At 35.0% G+C, this 17,093-nt stretch overlaps 1 protein-coding gene and 1 pseudogene across 1 annotated transcript in view; both read right to left on the bottom strand.

Moving 5' to 3' along the window:
• Positions 1-17,093, bottom strand: part of CCDC178 (coiled-coil domain containing 178) — a 391,102-nt gene that overhangs the window by 356,446 nt on the left and 17,563 nt on the right. Inside the window, exons 5-6 of the mRNA XM_059408065.1 lie at positions 5,342-5,424; positions 2,693-2,893 (exon numbers count right to left, since the gene is read on the bottom strand). Of these exons, the coding sequence (XP_059264048.1) occupies positions 2,693-2,893; positions 5,342-5,424 (284 nt within the window). The remainder of the gene's footprint in view (positions 1-2,692; positions 2,894-5,341; positions 5,425-17,093) is intronic.
• On the bottom strand, positions 7,677-7,792 carry LOC132024037 (U6 spliceosomal RNA; annotated as a pseudogene).

The raw sequence follows: 17,093 nt of genomic DNA on the forward strand, positions 1-17,093 counted from the left end.
GGGAGTGGAAGAGGGAGACCCAGGCTTCCTGCTGAGCAGGGAGCCCAATGCAGGGCTTGATAGGGGGCTCGATCCCAGGACCTTGGGATCATGACCTGAGCTGAAGGCAGATGCTTTCCCGACTGAGCCACCAAGGTGTCCCTAAAGATCTTTAAATAAAAGACAGCTCAAGCAATAAATTATCACCAATGGCAAGAATGTATTCCATCACTGAAATGCATTTATAAGGTATGGAAAATGTGCATGTACATATCTCAATTTAATTTTATTTTGGCAATTCCTTAAGTAGAACTTCATACAACCCATGAACTATAATATCTTCTCTAATAAAGGCCATATGAGATTATATAGAAAATTATTAGCAAAATATTAAATAAAACCAGCTACCACCGACTATTCTACTACCACTGACAAGGAAAGGCTTCCAAAACATTTTAAAAAATTGCAAGGGTGTCTGGGTGGCACAGTTGGTTAACTGTCTGACTCCTGGTTTCAGCTCAGGTTGTGGTCTCAGCATTTTAAGATCCAGCTCTGCCTTGGGCTCCATTTGGCATGGAGTCTGATTCTCTCTCCAGGTCCTTCGGCCCCTCTCATGCTCGCTCTCTCTCTCTCTCTCTCTCAAATAAACACATAATTCTTTAAAAAAAAAAAAAAAAAAAAACTCCAGATGACTCCTTGTGAATGTGAATGTGAATCTGCTCAAGAATCTACTGGGCTCCAGAATTTCCCAGGATGCCTATTCTGACCCTATTGTACCTTTGGTTGCCTCTAAAACACCAATATGTATGTAAGTATGTATTTATAAATTATACACTTATGTTCTTGTATTAGTAGAGTATGCACATCATAAATTCTATTCAAAAACCTTGTGAATCAGAACAAACTTCACTCCAAGCCTGAATTATTTACTTCTATAAATAGCTATAGAAACCAAATGTTTTGTAAAATGCACACTTTAAAGTGTGGGTAGAAAAAGGCCTACTCTAACCTGAGTTTAGAGCATTTTTTGCATAATTTTTAGAATTAAATCTTTATTAAAGGGCAACAAAGAGCATAGACAGGGGCAGAATTAAAATCATCCAGTCTAGGCTCCTGCTTCTTGAGTTCTGCTTCAGAAGGGAGTGAACAAAGGGTGAGTTCAGTCTGTAAGCTCAGTATTAATTTAAAAGGAGTAAACAGTCACTGAACCTACACTTAATTTATTTTATTGAAATAACAGAATCAAGGAACCACTGGTAAACTCTATTTTGTCAGGTATAATAGTGGCAAAATTAAAACCCCAATAACCAAATAAGAAAATAAAATAATAAAGTTTATAAATATAAAAGTTCTAGTGTTTTCTTGCAACTCCCTAAAATGTGCACACTCTACTTGGAAACTATAATTTTAGAAGACATATAACAAAGGTATATGCGAGTGTTCAGTTTGACAAATAATTTAATGTCTCAGGGTAAAACAGCCTCCCTTTTCCTCTCAAAAGTGTCTTAGTTTAAATGATAGGTTTATAAGCACCCTAATATAACCATTTATAAATCATGTGAATCCAGAATTAAAATTTCTAACTGAATTAAAAGTTATTTATAAACAAAGTCTAGCCTCAGTAGAATCATATAGTAGGCATGCTTAATAAGCAGTGTTTGGAGAATAAAAAATCCAGTACCTTTAGACTGTTTAATACTTGAGGATAGGTCTCTTATTCTGTGGTCTAAAAAACCTAGTATTTCCTTTTGAAGCATCTCCAGCTTTATTGTCTGCTAGAAGTTCTCAAGATCTACTACTGAATTCTCAAAAGCAGATGCATGTTGCTAAAATATCATTTTAAAACTCTTTTATTTTCCTAGATTTAAAGATTTGGTCAATGACACCAATTGGAAATCACTTAAATTTCTAAGTTTCAAGTACCCAAATAATGTAGTCATCATGGGAAGTATGTGCCAAAAGTTTAAATGTCCCACAGGCACCATAAATACTATGGAATTATCAACAAACACCAAACAAAGTGAGGACTGTCTCCAGGATTCATCATTCAGTTCTCACAGTAGCTTTACGGAGGGTGCAAAGAATCTTGGGCCCAGGTCTGACGTATGCTTTCCCAGTGGTTCCTACACTGCTGACACAGGGCTTGGCTTATCACCCACTGGGGCAGGGCCCATCCACCCCAGCTGATGTACAAGCAAGTGTGACCTGGAAATATGCCTCACCTGCCCATCTATATCCTGGGACAGTCCATAACCTGGGACATAATCCCAGATTAGGCCCCAGAATCAAATTCAAGGTCTTCTGCAAGGAGTTTCCTTATTGCAGACACAGATGAGGAGAGGCTAGATGTCAGGCTATGCAGAGGTGGAGGAAATTAACCTGCTTTCCTGCTCCCCAAATTTCTTCTTTTATTTTTCTTTTATTAAAAATCTAGAGATGGCTTGGAAAAAACAAAAACAAACAAACACCAACAAACAAACACCAAACTACAGAAGGTCCAGGTTTACTCACTGCAGTCCCAGCTACATAAATGTTACCAACATTATCATTAATAGCATTTATCAAAAGCACACTGTTTGGATGCAAAACAATATGGTCAGAGTTGACTTTTTTCCAAAGCTTCAATTGATTATTCATGCCTCTCAAACAAAAGAAATGAAATGAAATGAAATGAATATGAAAAAATTCTTATTATTCTTATTCTTATTATTACCTTTCTGCACAGCTAATGGAATTTCTTGAAGTCTCCAGATTGACCAAGAATCAATTTTCATGTGAATCTTTTTCTTTCTTGATTTTTGTTGTTTTAAAGCTTCTTCAGCTTCTGCACGGTCAGTTTCTAGACTTTTAATGAGATAAATGGCCTCTGAGAGCAATGTTTCCATTTCCTGCTTTAATTCTGGACACTTTTCATCTTAAAATAGAAATATATATTCACATTTGTTAATGAATCAGCCTATAAACTAGGTGGTGGGAACATAGGTACTAATGGTATCATTTTCCTTTTTAATATTTATATGTTTAATAAGAGAATTTTAGAAAAATGAATTAGTCTTTTAAAGAGTTTTATTATAATAAAATAATAACATTAATTATAACCTTTGAAGACAGATTTTGAAGTGAACACTTTGTAAAATAGAATAGAGGAATTTCAAGCAATATCTCCTTGTATATTTTATCTAAAAATTTTTTTTCATAAAAAAATTTATTATATATAGTTCTATATTATATATAGTTCTATATTATAGAACTTTATTTTTATTCTTGTATTTCCTCTCATTCTATGACAAAAGAAAATCATAATGATTACATCAGATAAATACTGAAAATCCTCAGATGATTCCTAGAAACATGATACTTTATAATCCTTATCAGATAATAACATCCTTAGTTAGCCCTGCCAGGAATTCATTGTTTCCAAATTCCATTTATTTAGTTATAACACAAATTGACTCCTGTAATGAGAGAAATTTGTAATTACTGGTTCACAGCTCTGAAAAGATATGGTTTAATGTTAATAAAATGATTAACATGGATATTCATTCACCTATTTATACTAGAAACACGCAGAGAGCCTGTTATGTTCTGGGCAATACACTCTCTCCCTAGAGATAGATCAGTAAGGAAGATGGATATGGGTTCCACTCTGGTGAGATTTATACTTGTAAACAGTGACTTTTTCCAAAATGTGACATGACAAGAAGACATAAACAAACACAAAGTGTCGAGAAAGGCAAAGCCTCAGAGAGCTGAGTCTAGAAGAAAAACAGTAAAACAGGTTCAAAATAAAGGTAACTAATAGACCTCTGCTTTGTTTTGTTTTGATTTGGACAGTAAAGCAATAATTTTCTGCTAGAAGATATTACATATTGGCTATAAGTGCAAGCTCAGTAGTCACAGTTTCTATTTCTAACCTAGTAAGCCTATCAAAGAAATTCGGCATGCTGCCTGAAAAGAATTCTTGAGAAACAGGTCTCTCTATTGTAATGCATAAAAATTATCATTTATGGACTGGACCTTGATTTGGCCACTGTTTATTTGTTCTTTGTCTTCTTTTTCCAGAATCTACCATATCCTGGGCATTTTACATCCTTAATTGTCTGTTTTTTTTCATAACAATATACACAGTGAACACTGTGTTCTCCAGCCAACTTATGATCTATTCAGTTTCTATAAAGAGATTCTGAAATGTTTAATTAAATTAATGCCACTTAAATCACTTCTGATGTGATAAAAATATGTTTTACCAAAGACATCCATCATGTTTCTACACAATCTTCTGTACTGTTTTTATGATAGCATTCTAAAATAGATGCTGTGTTTATAACTTCAGATGCCTCCAATTCATTGTATTGAATCTCTCAGTTTTTTCCTAGAATATCATCCAATTAGTTTTACTATTTCATATTGAGTAGGTGAGTAACCACCTGTAATTTTTTTTAGCACAAACACTTAATTACAATAGATCTTGTCAACCTGATACTGTCTTGCACTTTGGGATCACGTGTATGAGTTTACAATAACATAACTGCAGTTAATTTAACTGTTATTATGTCCATTAACATAGTAAGCTTCTAGCATTCGTCATGTGAAAAATTAATACATAATGAATAAGATTTTTTCTAGATATTAATAGTGAAAAGGAAACAGTAAAGACAGAGCCTCACTATGAGAGACAGCTTTGAAAACTATATATATGCAATATATACACATTATATATACAATATATAATATATATAGTGCATGTATTAATCTTAATTTATACATATATAAATATTTTGTATATATTAATATATTAAATATAGAATATTAATATATTTATAAATATATAATATTACATATATTTGTAAATATATTTATAAATATATTAATATTACATACATACATGTTACATACAAAATATAAATATAGTAGAGCTTCCATGTCCAGTGTGGTAGTCATGAATCCCATGTGATTATTTACATTTAAAAAGTGTTAAAATTAAACTGAAAAATTAAATACTCAGTCTTCCCAGCTACATTTCAAGCAGATATTATATGTGGCTACCGGATGACAGAAATAGAGAACACTTTGATTATCCCAGAAATCACAACTAGACAGCACTGAATTACAGTTAACTTCTTGGGAGGTAGGGAGAGATCATTATATACTCGGGACCCAGTCCAGTATACATTATATTAAATATTTTTTGAATTTTGTTGTTTAATTAAATGATATAGAAGGCTCTTTCCTCTATTAGATATTCACAAGAATTATAAAACTCTTAAAAATGATTACTGTAAACATTAAAAATAAGTTAAATGAAAAGTCAATGAGCTTTTAAATATAACTTCATTTACTTAAGTATGAGGTACAACTTTACCTCTCTCTTCTGGTTTAACCTCTTTCACTGGTGTAGCAATACTCCAGTCTTCCTTCTGGTCTTGTGTGGAAGAAGTTCTGCTCCTATATAAAGTTATTAAAACAAATTTTAGGTGATCCTCTCACATTAAATTTTAAATGTTTATGGTAGAACTTACTATACATGCTAATGCTATTATACAAGAAAATAATATAGCAAAATTCTAATACGTAATAGGCTTTACATTTTATGGTAAATTAACAGAAACTCAAAATTTGTTACAAATGACCTAAAAATATTTGAGAGGATATTAAAGAAGTTTGTTTTTGTTTTTGTTTTGTTTTTAAGATATTGTTTATTTATTTGCTACAGAGAGAGAGAGAGAGAGAGCGTGAGCATAGGCAGACAGAGTGGTAGGCAGAGGCAGAGGGAGAAGCAGGCTCCCTGCTGAGCAAGGAGACCATGTAGGACTTGATCCCAAGATGCTGGGATCATAACCTTAGCCGAAGGCAGTGGCTTAACCAACTGAGCCACCCAGGGCGTCCCTGTTTTTGTTTTTTAAGAAAATGAATTGGTCTTCCCTAGATAGTGTTGCTATCAGAAAAGGGGGGTTTAATTGAGAATAATTTGAGAGCTATTTCTCTAACTTCAGTTTAGAAGTTTGGGGTATCATATAAAATCCAAGGACCAAAAACGCTTTTTCAGATTTGAAATTTTTTTAAAAAGATTTTATTTATTTATTTGACAGAGAGAGAGATCACAAGTAGGCAGAGAGGCAGGCAGAGGGGGGCGGGGAAGCAGGTCCCCTGCTGAGCAGAGAGCCCCCTATACAGGGCTCGGCCCCAGGACCCTGGGACCATGACCTGAGCTGAAGGCAGAGGCTCAACCCACTGAGCCACCCAGACACACCCAGATATGAAATTAATAACATTTTAGCAAAATATCCAAATTAAAATGTTATTTTTTTTCTAAAGAATTTTTCTAGGAGCATCTGTGTTAAGCATCCACCTTGGGCCCAGGTCTTGATCTCAGGGTCCTGGTGTCCAGCGCTATGTCAGGCTCACTTAGCAGAGAGTCTGTTTCTCCCTCTCCCTCTGCTCCTCCTCCCCCAGTCCATTCTTCATGTATTTGTGCATGTTCTCTCTCTCTCAAATAAATAAATAAATAAATATTTTTTAAAATGTTTTAAAAAATTGTTGTTAAGTTTTCATCATATTTAAAAAGAAACATTTTTCCTCTGATAAATGTTATCAGAAAAACAATATCAACAACAAAGCAGGTAGTGATATTTTTATTGTTATTATTTTTTCTTATTAAAGAAGCATTATAAATTAAACAAAGTTTATACATACCAAAAATCATATTATAAAATAATCCATATTAATTTACTCTTCTTAGCTATAACAGAACACTCTAATGATATTTCAATTTTTATAAAATTAGTCATAAAATATTGTATGCTGCTTTAGCTATATGACATTGTTTCCTATATATTTGACTATAGTTTAATATTTCTGATGGCTGCATACTATTTATCTCATTGTTGTTCCACAATTCATTTAGAAAAGCTTGTTTATTATGAGGTCAGGGAATTATTCATCATCTTTTCTCCATTAGTTTCAACTTTATTTTTAAATATTTTTGTTAAATAATCTAATATTTTTTCTTGCTTGTTTGAACACTAAAAAAGGTTGAATCAGTATGTTGCACACTTGAAACTAATTAATATTGTGTCAACTATACTCAAAAACTAAAAATAAAAGAAACATTCACACCATAAAAACTAAAGAAAGAAAGAAAGAAAGAAAAACATGAAGGTTGCTGGAAGAGGCGAGAGCACTTTATATAAGGTACAGTGGGTGTATATGCAATTGATGAATCACTAAATTCTACTTCTGAAACTAATAAAGAAAATAATAAAAATTGTTGCACATAATTGAATCCATTTTGTGTATTTTTTTTCTAAAATTTAGTAATTTTTGGACCAGCAAAATCGTTTTGATTCTTTTTTTTTTTTTTTTAAATTTGAGAGAGAGAAGGAACAGCAACAGGAGGAGGGGCACAGGGAGAGGAAAAAGGACTCCCTGATGAGCAGGGAGCCCGACATGGGACTTGATCCCAGGACCCTGGGATCATGACCTGAACTGAAGGCAGATGCTTAATTGACTGAGCCACCCAAGTGCCCAATTCTTATTTTTTTTTTAATTGAGGCAAAAGTCCCATAACACAAAATTAACCATTTGAAAGTGTAAACTTCAATGGCATTTACTATACTCAATGTTGTGACTATCATCACCAGCTAGTGCCAAAACATGTTTATTACCTCAGAAGAATTGCCCCTCATTTTTTTTTTTTTTAATATATGGAACGCTTCATGAGTTTGTGTGTCATCCTTGCAGAGGGGCCATGCAGAGGGGCCATGCTAATTTTTGTATCATTCCAATTTTAGTGTATGTGCTGCTAAGTAAGCCTCATATTTATTGAACAACCTCTCCCCTCTCCTTTCTACCAGCCTCTGGCAGGAATCAATGTGCTTCCCATCTCTATGATTTACCTGTTATAGATGTTTCATATAAATGGAATCATGCAACAGGTAACATGTTGTATTTGTTTTCTTTAACTTAGCATGGTGGTTTAGAAGTTTATCCACATTACAGCATCTATCAAAATTTTATTACTTTTTATGGCTGAATAACATTCCATTGAATAGCTATGCCACCCTTTATTTATACATTAGTCTACTAAAAAAAAGTTTACTTAAATTCAATTAGCCAGCATATAGTACATCACTAGTTTCACACGTAGTGTTCAATAGTGCATCAGTTGCTTATAACACCCAGTGCTCATCACATCACATACCCTTCTTAATGCCCATCACCCAATTACCCTATCCCCCACCAACCACCCCTCCAGCAACCATGTTTTTCCTATAGTTAAAGAGTTTCTCATTGTTTTTCTCCCTCTCAGAGACTTCCCAATAAGTTTTCCCTCCCTTCTCTTATGGTCCTCTGCACGTTTCTTATAGTTTCTTATATTCCACATATGAGTGAAACCGCAGGATAATTGTCTTTCTCTGACTTATTTCACTCAGCATAATACCTTCCAGTTCCATCCATGTTCATGTAAATGGTAAGTAATCATTCCTTCTGATTGCTGAGTAATATTCCTGTGTGTGTGTGTGTGTGTGTGTGTGTGTGTACGCATGCGCACGTGCGCACACGTGTGTGTGTATCCATTCATCTGTCAATGGACGTCTCAGCTCTTTCCACAGTTTGGCTATTGCAGACATTGTTGTTATGAACATTGGGGTGGACATGTCTCTTTAGATCAATACATTTGTATCTTTGGGGTAAATACCTAGTAGTGTAATTGCTCCACCACAGGGCAACTCTACTTTTAACTTTTTCAAGAACCTCATACTGTTTTCCAGAGTAGCTGTACCAGTTTGCATTCCCACCAAAAGTGTAAGAAGGTTCCCCTTTCTCCACATCCTTGCCAACATTTGTTATTTCCTGTCTTGTTAATTTTAGCCATTCTGACTGGTATGAAGTAATATCTCATTGTGTTTTTTACTTGTATTTCCCTGATGGTTGAGTGATGTTGAGCACTTTCTCATGTGTCTCTTGGCCATTTGGATGTCTTCTTTGTGGAAATGTCTGTTCATGTCTTCTGCCCATTTCTTCACTGGATTCTTTGGTTTTTGGGTGTTGAGTTGGATAAGTTTTTTATAGATTTTGGATTTTAGCAATTATCTTCTGATATGTTATTTGCAATTATCTTCTCCCATTCTGTAGATTGCCTTTTAGTTTTGTTGACTGTTTCCTTTGCTGTGCAGAAGCTTTTGATCTTAATAAAGTACCAAAGTTCGTTTTCACTTTTGTTTCCCTTGCCTTTAGAGACATGTCGACCAAGAAGTTGCTGTGGCTGATGTCAAAGAAGTAGCTGCCTTTGTTCTCCTCTAGGATTTTGATGGATTCTTGTCACACATTGAGGTCTTTCATCCATTTTGAGTTTATCTGTGTATGGTGTAAGGTAATGGTCCAGTTTCATTCTTCTACATGTGGCTGTCGAACTTTCCCAGCACCATTTATTGAAGAGATAGATTATCATTTTTGCATTGGATATTCTTTACTGCTTTGTCAAAGATTAGTTGACCATTAAGTTGAGGGCCCATTTCTGGGATCTCTATCCTGTTCCACTGATCTGCGTATTTGTTTTTGTGCCAGCACCATACTGTCTTGATAATCACAGCTTTGTAATAGAGCTTGAAGTCAGGCAGTGTGAAAACCCCAGCTTTGGTTTTCTTTTTCAACATTCCTCTAGCTATTCAGGGTCTTTTCTGGTTCCATACAAATTTTAGTATTATTTGTTCCAGCTCTGTGAAAAATGTTGTCTTATTTTGATAGGGATTGCACAGAATATGTAGATTGCTCTGGGTAGCATAGACATTTTAATAACAATATTTTTTCTTCCAATCCATGAGCATGGAATGTGTTTCCATTTCTTTGTGTCTTCCTCAATTTCTTTCATATGTGTTCTGTAGCTTTTAAAATGCAGATCCTTTATCTCTTTAATTAGGTTTATTCCTATGTATTTTATGATTTTTCAGTGCAATTATAAATGGGATCAATTCCTTAATTTCTCTTTCTTTCAGCTCATTGTTAGTGTGGATATATGCAATTGATTTCTGCAGATTGATTTTATATCCTGCCATGTTGCTTAATTCTTATATGAGTTCTAGCAACTTGGGTGTGGAGTCTTGGATTTTCCACATAAAGTTTTGTCATCTCCAAGAAGTCAAAGTTTGACTGCTTCTCTGCCAATCTGAATGCCTTCTACTTCTTTTTGTTGTCTGGTTGCTGAGGCTAGGACTTCCAGTACTATGTTGAACAATAGTGGGGAGGGTGGGCAACCCTGTCGTGTTCCCAACCTTAGGGGAAAAGCTCTGTTTTTCTCCATTGAGAATGATATTCGCTGTGGGCTTTTCATAGATGGCTTTTATAATATTGAAGTATGTTCCCTCTGTCCCTACACGGTGGAGAATTTTAATCAAAGAAGGATGCTGTATTTTGTCAAATGCCTTTTTCTGCATCAATTGAGAGGATACGGTTCTTGTACTTTCTTTTATTAATGTGATGTATCATGTTGATTGATTTGCAAATGTTGAACTATCCTTGCAGCCCAGGAAAAAAACCCCACTTGATGCTGGTGAATAATCCTTTTAATGCACTGCTGGATCCTACTGGCTAGTATGTGGCTGAGAATTTTGGCATCCATGTTCATCATGGATATTGGTCTGTAATGCTTCTTTTTGGTGAGGTCTGTCTGGTTTTGGGATCAAGGTAATGCTGGCCTCTTACAGAACTATTTTCAAAGATTTCTGCTGAAAAATTTGAGGTTATCTATTCGTTTTGGCTATGGTGAATACTGATGATATGAACATTTGTATATAAGATTTATTTGAACACCTGTTCTGAAATCTTTTCTGTACATACCTCAGAGTGGAACTGCTATATCATTTGGTAATCCAGGATTAACTTTTTGAGTTAAAAAGCATCAAACTGCTTTTCAAAGTGACTAACCATTTTACATTCCCACCAGCAATATATGAGATTTCTAATGTTGAATAAAAGTGAGAAGAGCTAGCATCTTGTATTGTTCCTGATCTTAGGTTGAAAAAGTTTGGATGTCACCATTAAGTATAATATCAGTTGAAAATTTTTCATAAATTCCCTTCACCTTGCTTTCTGGTCTGTTCTAACCTCTTTTTTGAGTGTTTTCATCATGAAAAGGTGTTGGATTTTGCCATATGTTTCCACATTGAGATGGGTTCCCCCCTTCATTTTATTACTGTGGATATATTACACATTGATTTTTTTTTCTCTATTTTGAACTACCCTTACGTACCTGGGAGAAATGTCAGTTCGTCATGACATGTAATTGCATTAATATGTTGCTAGGTTCAGGTTGCTAGTATTTCATTGAAGATTTCTGCATCTATAGTCATAAAGCCATTGATCTACATTTCTTTTACTTAAGATGTTTTTATCTGGCTTTAGTATCAGGATAATGCTGGCTTCATACAATGGTTGAAAAGTGCTCCTTTCTCTACTATTTTTTGAAAGTGTTAGAGAAACACTGATATTAATTCTTCTTTCAATGTTCAGTAGACTTCACCAATCAAACCATTTGGTCCTGGGTTTTTCTTTGTTGGGAGATATTTGATTACTGATTTAATCTCTTTACTTGTTACAAATCTGTTGAGATTTCCTAATTCTTCCTCAGTCAGTTTTGATAGCTTATGTTTTCCTAGAAATTTCACCTTGGTTATCTAAATTTGTTCATATTATTATCTTGTCCATAGTATTATAATATTATAATCTTTTTATTTCTGAGAGTTGTAAAGTAATATCCCTAATTTTCTGATGATTTTCATAATGCAAATCTTTTTTCTTTGCTAGTCTAGCAAAAGGTTTGTGAATTCAGTTGATCTTTTCTTTTTATTTTTTTTTAATATTTTATTTATTTATTTGACAGACAGAGATCACAAGTAGGTAGAGAAGCAGGCAGAGAGAGAGGAAGGGAAGCAGGCTCCCTGCCAAGCAGAGAGCCTGATGCGGGGCTCAATCCCAGGACCCTGGGATCATGACCTGAGCCGAAGGCAGAGCCTTTAACCCACTGAGCTACCCAGGCACCCTCGGTTGATCTTTTCAAAGAAACAACTTTTGTTTTCATTGATACTATTTATTGTTTTTTTTAATTCTTGACTTCATTCATCTCTGCACTAATCTTTATTATTTCCTTTCTTTTCCTAGCTTTAGCACATTCATTCCTTTTTAGTTCTGTGAGGTATAGAATTCAGTTACTGGATTTGGGATCTTTTATTTTTTGATGTTAGCATTTATGGCTATAAATTGTCCTGTGAGCATTACTTTTGCTGTATCTCATAAATTCTGGTATATTGTGTTTTTATTTTAATTAATTTCAAAGTATTTTCTAATTTCTTCTATAATTACAGCCTTGATTGACTGAGGCTTTTGAGCATGTTGTTTAAAATCTACATTTACATGGACTTCCTAGGTTTTTCTGTTATTCGTTTCCAGTTTCACTCCATTAGGTCAGATAGGATACTTGGTATGATTTCAGTCTTTTTATTCTACTGAGATTTTTTATATAGCTTGACATATGATCTATCATGAATAATGTTCAATGTCAACAAGAAACGAATGTACTTTCTCCTGTTATTGGGTGGTGTGTACTATATAAATCTGTTAGGCCTAGATTGTTCTAGTGCTGTTCAAATCTTTTTCATGACTGATTTTTTTTTAAGTTCTTTTTACCATGCTTGAAAGTGAGGATAGAGTGAATTCTCAAACTCTCATGAAAAACTGTGTATTTCTTACTTTAACTCTTGTCAGTTTATCCTTCATGTATTTTTGAGGTTGTGTTTTGGGTATGTATATGATTTTGATATCTTCTTGATGGAATGGCCCTTTTATGAAGATGTTAAGTATTATTTCTTATAATATGTATCGACCAAAAGTCTATTTTGTGTTATATTGGTTTAGCTACGCCAGCTCTCTTTTGGATACTATTTTCATGGATTATTATTTTTCATCCTTTTGTTTTCAACATACTGTGGATCTTAAATGAGTCTCTTATAGACAGCATATAATTGAATCATGTAATTTTATCCATTTTAACACTCTCTGTCTTTTAATAGTAAAGTTTAATCTATTTAATCCATTTTCATGAATGCAATTACTATTAAGAAAAGACTTATTTCTGCCATTTTGCTATTTGTTTTCTATAATACTTAAATATTTTTGATTCCTTAATTTCACCATAATTGCCTTCTTTTGTGATTAGCTGATTTTTTTCCCCAAATGTATTTAGTTTCCTTATTGGATTTATATTGGTATTTTTATTTTATAGAATTTTCCTAGTGGTTCACTGGAGATTACAATTAACACCTTCATAAAAATTGAGTTTGAATTAAAATAAATGTAGTTTCAGTAATATTGAAAAAAAAATCTCTGTGCCTTTACTCCCTTCTGTAAAAATGTTGTCATTTTTATAAGTTATACATTTATACATTGTGTGCTCATTAACATAAATTCATAATTTTATCCATTTAAAAATTATATAGGAGGGACGCCTGGGTGGCTCAGTTGGTTAAGCAGCTGCCTTCGGCTCAGGTCATGATCCCAGCGTCCTGGGATCGAGTCCCACATCGGGCTCCTTGCTCGGCAGGGAGCCTGCTTCTCCCTCTGCCTCTGTCTGCCAGTGCTTGCTCTCTCTCTCTTTCTCTGACAAATAAATAAAATCTTTAAAAAAATTATATAGGAAATAAGAATTGCAAAATAAAAATGCAATCACACCAACTTTTGTATTTATTTTTGTAGCTACCTTATTGTTTTTTATTTATTCATATGGCTTCAGGTTACTAACGTCCTTTCCTTTCTATTTAAAAGACTACCTTTAGGGTTTCTGATAGTAGAGTCTGCTAGAGATGGAGCCCCTCAATTTTTGTTTATCTGGAAAATCTAAATTTCTACTTTATTTTTGAAAGACACTTCGTCAAGAATTAGAATTCTTTTTTTTTTTTTTTTTTTTTTTTTATTAAATTTTTTATTTTTTATAAACATATATTTTTATCCCCAGGGGTACAGGTCCGCGAATCACCAGGTCTACACACTTCACAGCACACACCAAATCACATACCCTCCCCAATGTCCATAATCCCACCCCCCTCTCCCAAACCCCCTCCCCCCGGCAACCCTCAGTTTGTTCTGTGAGATCAAGAGTCACTTATGGTTTGTCTCCCTCCCAATCCCATCTTGTTTCACCCATTCTTCAACAGTACATTAAAAAGATTATTCACCACGACCAAGTGGGATTTATTCCAGGGCTGCAAGGTTGGTTCAACATCCGCAAATCAGTCAATGTGATACAACACATCAATAAAAGAAAGAACAAGAACCATATGATACTCTCAATAGATGCTGAAAAAGCATTTGACAAAGTACAACATCCCTTCCTGATCAAAACTCTTCAAAGTGTAGGGATAGAGGGCACATACCTCAATATCATCAAAGCCATCTATGAAAAACCCACCGCAAATATCATTCTCAATGGAGAAAAACTGAAAGCTTTTCCGCTAAGGTCAGGAACACGGCAGGGATGTCCATTATCACCACTGCTATTCAACATCGTACTAGAGGTCCTAGCCTCAGCAATCAGACAACAAAAGGAAATTAAAGGCATCCAAATCGGCAAAGAAGAAGTCAAATTATCACTCTTCGCAGATGATATGATACTATATGTGGAAAACCCAAAAGACTCCACTCCAAAACTGCTAGAACTTATACAGGAATTCAGTAAAGTGTCAGGATATAAAATCAATGCACAGAAATCAGTTGCATTTCTCTACACCAACAGCAAGACAGAAGAAAGAGATATTAAGGAGTCAATCCCATTTACAATTGCATCCAAAACCATAAGATACCTAGGAATAAACCTAACCAAAGAGACACAGAATCTATACTCAGAAAACTATAAAGTACTCATGAAAGAAATTGAGGAAGACACAAAGAAATGGAAAAATGTTCCATGCTCCTGGATTGGAAGAATAAATATTGTGAAAATGTCTATGCTACCTAAAGCAATCTACACATTTAATGCAATTCCTATCAAAGTACCATCCATCTTTTTCAAAGAAATGGAACAAATAATTCTAAAATTTATATGGAACCAGAAAAGACCTCGAATAGCCAAAGGGATATTGAAAAAGAAAGCCAACGTTGGTGGCATCACAATTCCGGACTTCAAGCTCTATTACAAAGCTGTCATCATCAAGACAGCATGGTACTGGCACAAAAACAGACACATAGATCAATGGAACAGAATAGAGAGCCCAGAAATAGACCCTCAAATCTATGGTCATCTAATCTTCGACAAAGCAGGAAAGAATGTCCAATGGAAAAAAGACAGCCTTTTCAATAAATGGTGCTGGGAAAATTGGACAGCCACATGCAGAAAAATGAAATTGGACCATTTCCTTACACCATACACAAGAATAGACTCAAAATGGATGAAGGACCTCAATGTACGAAAGGAATCCATCAAAATCCTTGAGGAGAACACGGGCAGCAACCTCTTCGACCTCTGCCGCAGCAACATCTTCCTAGGAACAACGCAAAAGGCAAGGGAAGCAAGGGAAAAAATGAACTACTGGGATTTCATCAAGATCAAAAGCTTTTGCACAGCAAAGGAAACAGTTAACAAAATCAAAAGACAACTGACAGAATGGGAGAAGATATTTGCAAACGACATATCAGATAAAGGACTAGTGTCCAGAATCTATAAAGAACTTAGCAAACTCAACATCCAAAGAACAAATAATCCAATCAAGAAATGGGCAGAGGACATGAACAGACATTTCTGCAAAGAAGACATCCAGATGGCCAACAGACACATGAAAAAGTGCTCCATATCACTCGGCATCAGGGAAATACAAATCAAAACCACAATGCGATATCACCTCACACCAGTCAGAATGGCTAAAATCAACAAGTCAGGAAATGACAGATGCTGGCGAGGATGCGGAGAAAGGGGAACCCTCCTACACTGTTGGTGGGAACGCAAGCTGGTGCAACCTCTCTGGAAAACAGCATGGAGATTCCTCAAAATGTTGAAAATAGAACTGCCCTATGACCCAGCAATTGCACTATTGGGTATTTACCCTAAAGATACAAACGTAGTGATCCAAAGGGGCACGTGTACTCGAATGTTTATAGCAGCAATGTCCACAATAGCCAAACTATGGAAAGAACCTAGATGTCCATTAACAGATGAATGGATCAAGAAGATGTGGTATATATACACAATGGAATACTATGCAGCCATCAAAAGAAATGAAATCTTGCCATTTGCGACAACATGGATGGAACTAGAGCGTATCATGCTTAGCGAAATAAGTCAAGCGGAGAAAGACAACTATCATATGATCTCCCTGATATGAGGAAGTGGTGATGCAACATGGGGGCTTAAGTGGGTACGAGAAGAATAAATGAAAGAAGATGGGATTGGGAGGGAGACAAACCATAAGTGACTCTTAATCTCACAAAACAAACTGAGGGTTGCTGGGGGGAGGGGGTTTGGGAGAAGGGGGTGGGATTATGGATATTGGGGAGGGTATGTGCTTTGGTGAGTGCTGTGAAGTGTGTAAACCCTGTGATTCACAGACCTGTACCCCTGGGGATAAAAATATATGTTTATAAAAAATTTAAAAAAATAAAAAGATTCAAGATGCAAAGACAATTCCAATTTATAAGAGTGTTATGGACTAAACTGTGTTCCTCTAAAATTTGTATATTGAAGCCCTAATCTCATGTGACTGTATTTGAAGATAGGATCTTTAAGGAGAAACTTAAAGTTAAATGATGTCATAGAATGGGATCCTAATCAAATAAAACTGGTGTTCTTATTAGAAGATGAAAAGACACCAGAGCTCACTCTCTCACCATGTGGGCATAGAAGAAAGGCCATGTTAGGACACAGTGAGGAGGCCGTTTTCAAGCCAGGAAGAGAATCCTCAGTAGAAACAACCAACTGTGACAACACCCTGATTTTGGACTCTAGCCTCCAGAACTGTTAGAAAATAACCTTTTTTTTTTTTTTTTAATGGCAGTTTGAACAAAGTATTACAGGAAAAATTTTAGGATAAATACTCAGGTCTATTTCTTATGGAAATCTAAGTACCTCTCAGAAC

The sequence above is a fragment of the Mustela nigripes genome, chromosome 8 (assembly GCF_022355385.1).
Source record: "Mustela nigripes isolate SB6536 chromosome 8, MUSNIG.SB6536, whole genome shotgun sequence".
Taxonomy (NCBI): domain Eukaryota; kingdom Metazoa; phylum Chordata; class Mammalia; order Carnivora; family Mustelidae; genus Mustela; species Mustela nigripes.